Source organism: Triticum dicoccoides, chromosome 2B (assembly GCF_002162155.2).
Source record: "Triticum dicoccoides isolate Atlit2015 ecotype Zavitan chromosome 2B, WEW_v2.0, whole genome shotgun sequence".
Taxonomy (NCBI): domain Eukaryota; kingdom Viridiplantae; phylum Streptophyta; class Magnoliopsida; order Poales; family Poaceae; genus Triticum; species Triticum dicoccoides.
The window spans coordinates 15,887,516-15,895,889 of NC_041383.1; the positions used below are offsets into that span (position 1 = coordinate 15,887,516).

The 8,374-nt window shown below is 45.8% G+C and overlaps 1 protein-coding gene across 1 annotated transcript; it reads left to right on the forward strand.

The window, feature by feature from the left end:
• The first annotated feature begins 1,556 nt into the window (after nucleotides 1-1,556).
• Nucleotides 1,557-3,840, forward strand: LOC119361780 (probable amidase At4g34880). The gene is made up of 4 exons (XM_037626926.1): nucleotides 1,557-2,432; nucleotides 2,523-2,759; nucleotides 2,968-3,169; nucleotides 3,358-3,840. Exons 1-4 carry the CDS (start codon nucleotides 1,720-1,722, stop codon nucleotides 3,712-3,714), a joined length of 1,509 nt encoding a protein of 502 aa, XP_037482823.1. The 5' UTR covers nucleotides 1,557-1,719; the 3' UTR covers nucleotides 3,715-3,840.
• The last annotated feature ends 4,534 nt before the right edge of the window (nucleotides 3,841-8,374 follow it).

Sequence of the window (8,374 nt, forward strand, 5' to 3'; positions counted from 1 at the left end):
GGATTTTTTTTTTGGAGAAGTAGAGAAGGGATAGGGTTCACTCGATTACAATGCCGTGCCAGCACCGCTTAGAGCAACTCTAGCAGACCCCGCAAAAATTCGACCAGCAAAACGCGTTTGCGGTTTCACGAAGATCGCGTTTGCGGGTCGAAAACATGCACGGCCGATCAGATACCATATCTAAACCTGCATAATTTGAAAAAACACTTTCGCGGAAGAAATTGCATAAACATAGTTCATCACATCACATACTACAAAGTTCATACATACTACATGATCAACAAATTAAGCATGTGTATGCTCCGTATGCCAACTGAAATAGCGCGTCAAAGGGTCCTAATTTTTCCCTCTTATACCAATACTCTCGTACTGTAGAAAAGATACTATAATTAATGACTAAAGACTGCTAATAATTATATGACGTCCTTCTACTCGGCTATAGCTATTACAGTCTATTACAAGGTTCTGTGGAGGATTTGAGATAGGAGAAGGCGGATTTGGGGGAAGAAGATGAACAGTAGAGCGAGGAGGAGGGGAACAAAGAAGGGGTAGGTTCACCAGATTACAATGCCGTGCCGGCACCACTCAGTCTCTCAGCCTCAGTGCCCTCTCACAGCTCGAATGCAGATTTTGTGAGCTTATGCACCCGGGCCTCACTATCCTAACCCTCCAATGTTGCTTTGAGATCTGTGCTACACAACTACCTTATTACATGGAATTTTCTCTTTTTTGTTCCTCTCATATAAAACATGTCTTGAACTTCAAACTTTGCAGTACAACATAACTTTGTAACTAGAATGTGAGATAAAACTTTCAGATTTTTTTGTCCGACATAAATATGAAAAATAAGATTTTTTAATCAAATAAATCTCATTTTATATATTTATGTTGGACCAAAAAATCTGTAAGTTTTATCCCACATTCTACATAGAAAGCTTTGTTGTGCTGCAAAGTCGAAGTACAAAATACATGTTCTATATGAGAGAAACAAAAAAGAGAAAATTATTTGCACGAATCGTGATGCAGGAATGAATGGTTGGATAAGGAGTACCCGGGTGCATAGGCTCTAAAACATGTTTTTGCTCACAGCTCCCATGTCGCTGCACCGAAATCTTTTCTTTTCAACTTGGGCCTGGAGCCCTGGACGGGCCGGTTTGAGCTCCAACTGCTGCAAGTTCAAGATGCAAGTGTCCCATGTTCTTCAGTTGTGTCTTGTGTGTGGTGAAAGACTGAAAGTGGAGCCTGAGATCTCGGATATGCCGCCACCACCGCATGCCGGGCTTCGCCGGGCAGCGCCTTCTGACGGCAATAAGAGAGAGGGGGAGAGACGGGACCGCAGGAGGAAGGGTCGGGGAATGCGGGAGGGTGTTGAATCGGGCGAGCCGCCCGACCAAGATATTTTTTCCCTGTTGGAATATTTGCCCATACGCCTAAACGGCAAAGAAATAGAAAAAGAAGTTCTACCTCTCTTTTCTTCATATAAGATTCCCACTTGTGGGGCATCTGTTTAAGATAGTGCAGCATCCGAAAAATAGACAAACGGACAGGAAAAGACATCGGCATGGGGCACCCGAACAATGCTAAAGGCGGCCGCCATGAAAATACCCAAGCACGAGCGTGCAAAAGACCAAACAGTAGAGAGCAAAGAGCAGACGAGCCAAGCCACACCAACCCGATGCCACTGCCATCGCCACCGTTTAGCTAAGCTAAGCTAACCTCATGGCTTCGCAGGAGCTGCAAGCTGTTGCCGCCGTCATGGCCGACGACGGTGCCGCGCACGGCTTCGAGTTCCACGAGGCCACCGTGGACGCCATCCAGCTCGGCTTCAGCAACGGGACTCTGACCTCGACGGCGCTCGTCCAGTTCTACCTGGACCAGATCGACCGCCTCAACCCGCTGCTGCATGCCGTCATCGAGGTCAATCCGGACGCGCTCCCGCAGGCCAAGCATGCCGACGCCGAGCGCCACGGCGGCATGGCCACAGGCGCGCTGCACGGGGTCCCTATCCTGCTCAAGGACAACATCGCCACCCGCGACGCGCTCAGCACCACGGCGGGGTCGCTGGCTCTCCTCGGCTCCATGGTGAAGCGTGACGCCGGTGTGGTGGCTCGGCTCCGGCGCGCAGGCGCCGTGGTGCTCGGCAAGGCCAGCCTGTCCGAGTGGGCTAATTTCCGCCCAGTCGACAACGGGTGGAGCGCCCGGGGCGGTCAGGCGCGGAACCCGTACGTCCTGTCGTCCACCCCGTGCGGGTCGAGCGCCGGCTCGGGCGTGGCCGCGGCGGCGAACATGGCGGCCGTGACGCTGGGCACCGAGACCGACGGCTCCATACTCTGCCCGTCGTCATTCAACTCTGTGGTCGGCATCAAGCCCACCCTCGGTCTCACCAGCCGCGCCGGCGTCGTCCCCATCACCCCGTTGCAGGACACCGTTGGGTGGGTAGTTCTTCCCCCCTGATTATTTTTCTTGGTGTTGTCTCATTCAATCTGGAAATTTTGGTGCCGCTCCATGGAAATGGAATGCAGACCGATGTGCCGGACAGTGTCGGACGCGGTGCACGTGCTGGACACCATCGTCGGCTACGACGAGCACGACGCCGCGGCCACCGGAGCCGCATCAAAGTACATCCCCCATGGCGGGTACGCGCAGTTCCTGAAGAAAGATGGGCTGAGGGGCAAGAGGATCGGCGTCCCCAATGGCTTCTTCCAGAGATATGGGCAGAAGCAGCTGAATGTGTACAAGCAGCACCTCGCCACAATGAGGTTCGTTTTGAGTAGTTACATTTCACTGTCGATCGATGAATATGACAGGCAGCTGACAATTTGAATATAAGTAAGTTTTGTCCTAGTTTTTTTGTTGCTGATGTATTATATATTTGTGGACATTTAGATGTGACATCCTTAAAAAACACCTAGATGTGAATTAGGCAAACTGTATAAATATATGAATTGGTTCTTGATTTTTCCAAAGGGAACTCGGAGCAGTGGTGGTGGAGAAGCTGGACGTGGCTGCCAATTTGACCGCTCTATTGGATGAGATTGGGTCCAAAGAGGGGATGGTGATGCAGGCAGAATTCAAGCTCAGCATAAACGCGTACTTGGCAGACTTGGTCCACTCCCCGGTCCATTCGCTTGCAGACATCATAGCATTCAACAAGGCGCATCCTGTGGAGGTTAGTGGTATAGGTTCAAACAATATAAGAACTAGACCAGTCAAGAATTTCTCAACATTTATATAGATTCCCGTTGCAGTGATCATGAAACAATAAAACTAGAAAAAAATAAGGTAGAAACACACGGCAGATAATGAAACTTACTCTTCATGTATGCTGTTAGAAAACTTATGTAGATGTTGGTGCAGGAGAGGCTGAAAGATTTCGGGCAGCCCGACCTAATCGCTGCTGAAAGCACAAATGGCATTGGCCCCGTGGAGAGAGCCGCGATCCGGCGTCTGAAGGAGCTGAACGCGAATGGGCTGGAGAAGATGATGCAGGAGCACCAGCTAGACGGGATCGTGGCGCCTAACAACGCTATATCTAGCCTTCTTGCCATCGGTGGCCACCCTGGCATCGTTGTGCCGGCTGGTTACGACGAGAAGGGGGTCCCCTTCGGGATATGTTTCGGTGGGCTCCAGGGGTACGAGCCGAGGCTGATCGAGATAGCCTATGCTTTCGAGCAGGCTACCAAAGTTAGGAGGCAACCCATGTTCAAGACCTAGCTAAATATAACTTCTTGAGTAGTGGCGATGTAACAATCTACGACCCTAAATAGGTTCCACTTACATTTTTATGTCTTCTTGTAAAAGAATAATTCTGGAAGCATTATTTCTTGGTCCAGCAAGTAACTCCGAGTAAACTAGTAACGTGGCACTAAAGGTGAAGCAACAAGCACCATCTACAGGTAGACAATAGAGTACTCTAGCCAGCGTTATAGCAAAAGAAAGCATCCTTACTCTTCTCTGGGAGCAGCAGCCTCCACTGGGGACAATAAAGAAATTGGTTTAACTAAGGCCTCCTTTGGTCATAGGGTAGACAAAATATCATAGAAATAGAAAACTTGTAGGAAATGAGATGAGCATCTCAAATCCTATGAATAGGAAAGAGGTGTTCATTGGTTCACATCACAGGAACTTTTTTCATCGGGTCTAGTCTAATGTTTATTTTTCTATGAAATGTGGAGGATAGGAAGAATTTCTCCGTAGGAATATGATTCAAATCCTACAAAAGAAAGGATAGTAAAGGGCTTTTCCTATGAAAATCCTATCATACAAAATTCCTTCAAACCAAAGGAGGCCTAAAGCTGTAGACTTCTCCGGCTTAACCTAACGATATTGCATGGATGTTTCCTCTCACACCAACACCCGTTTGATTCTCCATTTTTGCTCATTTTTATGAAAGGAGGATCAGCTCCCAGTTTCATTTGATTTGAAATTGATAAGCCAACCAGATCCAACATCAATTCAAGGGAGACTCTGCCCAGGCTTTCAGCCACATCCAACTACGCATGGTAACATGATGCTCAATGGGTGATTAAAGTGATTAACGACCACGGTATAATGCACCTTGGACGATTGGTGTCAACGCCCATCCTCCAACACCTCAGGTTCCTAATTAAGGAAGAGATGAGCGATGAGCCCCTTTCATCAGTGTATGGACATGATTGAATTTAATGCGAACAAAGTTTAATGAGCTTGTAGTGTACCAGATCAGGATAGTAGCATGCTGATGGCACGTTCCTCGCATGTGGAGAGTCCGGTGAGTCGTCAACTTTTTAAAGGAAGGGACACAAACCATACTTGTCAACTGAATCTGGCTCATCTCTGCAGATCAACTCGCACGCAGTCTCGAGGTTGGCAATGATTTCTGATATGGTGAGCCGGTCCTTCCCGGCAAACTTCACGCAACATCGTCCAATGTGCGCCACATGCTTCAATGTGTGCAGCTGCCATGGCATTGACTCCGGTACAGGTCGCCTATCCAGCATATCCTCAATATTACCGGCCTCAATGATGGGGAGTGCAAAGGATGCCAGATCTCTATTCATCTCCTCCTCTGCTTGGGAAAACACCGTTTTTCCTATCCGAACCTCGAGCATCAACACACCCAGGCCGTACACATCGCTCACTGACTTCACATGACATGTGTGGGCATACTCAAGGTCGATGTACCCCATCGTGTCTGCAAGGGGGACCTCCAACCGCAATTCCTCACTCGGTATGCCCCAGGCCGACTCCTCACTCGCCATGTTCCAGGTGACCGACAATGCAACACTAGTAGAAAAACACCAGTTAGTCCCAGTTCGTAAGGGCCTTTAGTCCCGGTTCATGAACCGGGACTAATGGGTCGTTACAAATACCCCCACCTATTAGTCCCGGTTCAAACATGAACCGGGACAGATGTGCCTCCACGTGGCCGGTCGGCCGAGCCCAGTCAGGGGGGCCTTTGGTCCCGGTTGGTGGCACCAACCGGCACCAACCGGGACCAAAAGTCCATGTTTTTTTTTACAAAAGTGGCTGCTTTAGGGGTTTTGGGGGTTATTTTTAGGTTGTTATTAGTTAGTTAATAGAGAGAAGTGTCCTCTCTTATATCTTCGTTCTTGGTTTATCAACGCTGCTGCTATGTGCATTTCACCCACTGATATAACATGCTCATGCATGCTCGCATCATACATCATCATATATAATAACAAGTCCTACTAATCATGCATCATCATACAACTTCTACTCGTTATTAATAATAAGTCATACGATTATCATCCTCATAGTCATCGAACCCAACCCTACGTAATTGTTCTTAGCACATGATCATCAGTATCAGGTAGGACCTAAACACCCTTTAAGGTAAAATAGCATAAAACAATATAGACCCTGACTCTTCATTATGAAGAATGGCGATCATTCTGTCTCCAATTCTTGCCCTTCGCTGCTTTTTGCTTCCAAGAATCTCCTTACGACTGTCCATACATTTTTTCCATTCTTTGATTGTTATGTCTCCATTTCTTTGAGAAACCCGGTATGGACAGTTGAAATTCGTAGGACGACCTGGTTGTATGTTCAAAACATGAAGGCTACCATGCATATACATCAGATGAGGCACACAATCATTCGGATTATCTGTTGAAAAACATAGTAATAACTTCATAGTTAGCAATGATGTACTAGTTTTAGAAGTGTGCAAAAAGATGCACGGATGTTGTAATAGTAAAAAATAATCTTACCAGGGTATCTCCATGATAGTTACCGTAGTTCAACACGTGCACTAGTGGCACGTATTGACCATAATGTTGAGGAGTTTGATTATAGATATTGTAATTCTCAAGATCAGTACAAAATGCGACCAGATGATTTTTCTCCTGATAAGTTAATTCGGAGCCTTCGGTGTAGTAGGTTCTGTCTACCATCTTCCGCACATTCTTTGAAGAATGAAAATAAACTGTCAATGGAGATAAGTTGTCAACTATTTTAAAATAAACAATATAAATTACTTAATAACTATGTTAAGCTCACATGGGGGAAGAATTGGAGGTGTATCCACAAGGACCCAAATCGAATGTCTCTCTTGCTCGATTGTAGGATCACCAAGATCCATGGTGACAAGCATACCCTCATCAAGACCATACATCTTGCAAAGTGCTTCCCAATTTTTGCAACCAAAATGGGTTACACTCTGAGCATTGTACAGCTTTACTTGAAAATCCACACCATGATGGGTACTTAGGATAATTTTTTTGGTTTCAAAACTTTCATGGTCTTCAAAACCCATCCTCTCTAAGACATAGCGTCTTGCAAAGCATGGGATAAGCTAGTCGAATTGGAAAAGATGAAAAATATTGTCATGATTAAAATAGTCGAATTGTCATGATTAAATTAAATAGTTGAAGTCATGAATAAATATCGTCGGTTGCGTACCGTATGAACATCGAAGGTCTCCTCGAGCTTAATGCTGAAGCGACGATCTTCGTCCAGCTCAATGAACCTGTCGCAGATACCTCGGTCGTCATGGCACCAGTCGCACTCCCCCGGGAGGTTTTCATCGTCCGAGTATGACATTTCCGGCCTATGTTCATAATTTAAATATTAAACTAGATTATTAATCACGGGTTGACTATCAGTGATGTACGCAGATCCTCCTTTCATTCCCGAGTGCATTATTACACCAAATTGTCTAGCACACGGGAATGAAGGAGAACTTATCCAATATGAGCATTCAATAAGCAGAATCAAATCATAAAATAAGCAAAACCAAATCATAAAATAAAGTAGTATTCAAATTAGCATGCATTCAATAATTATAAGCAAAAGTACATCATCTCTTGGTGTTCGTACATCGTCGAATATTATCACTAATATAGCATCACTAATACAACTAGAACCGTAGCGCCCGACGGGTATCGACGCGGGCGGTGGACACCCAAAGATAAGGAATCATCACAGGATCATAGCTCTAGTGAGATCCCTGAAGAACCTGCCAGGTATTGTCGAACCTTCCCTCCAATGCAACCATGTAGCGACAGACGTGCTCGTCCTTCTCGCTGACACGGTGACGTACCACCTCCGCGGTGTCCGGAAGCCTCGGCACCGTCACTGGCCCACGCGACCGCCACCAAACAAGGATCGGGTCAACAACGGGTTGCCTCCTCACCAACCTACGTCCCCCGAAAGGTAGCACCTCCCAATACCAGCCCGGCGAAGCCCAGTCCCGAACATGGCTCTGATCAAGCAAGCCTCCACCGCCAAGTCGATGACGACGAGGATGCGGGATAGGCATCGCCGACGTCGATGCGGGAACTACTTCTATATATAGTTAAATAAAGTAGTTTTATTAATTAAATCAACTATCTAGTTCAACTACTAATTAAGCACTTACTACAAATAAATAAAGTACTACTTACTAAAAACAAACTACTTCTATATATAGTAAAATAAATTAGTTTATTAAATCAACTAGCTAGTTCAACTATATATATATGAAGTACTTATTAAAAATATGAACTACATATTAATTACACAATCTAAATTACACAATATGAACTACATATCTAAATTACACCACATCTAATCTAACAAAAAGATCTATGCATCTAATATAACAAAAAATCTACTAACAGAAAAAAATCTAACATAATATGAACAAATTAATTACACAATCTAAATTACACAATATGAACTACATATCTAAATTACTACAAATCTAATCTAACAAAAATATCTATGAACTATACAAAAAAAATCTAAATTTTTTTTAACAAAAATAAAAGAAAGTTGCTCACGGCCGGCGACGGCGACGGCGAGGTGCAGCAAGGCCGGCGGCGACGGCGAGGTGCAGCAGGGCGGGCGGCGACGTCGGGGCGGGGCGGCGACGTACAACGTCGGGGCGGGG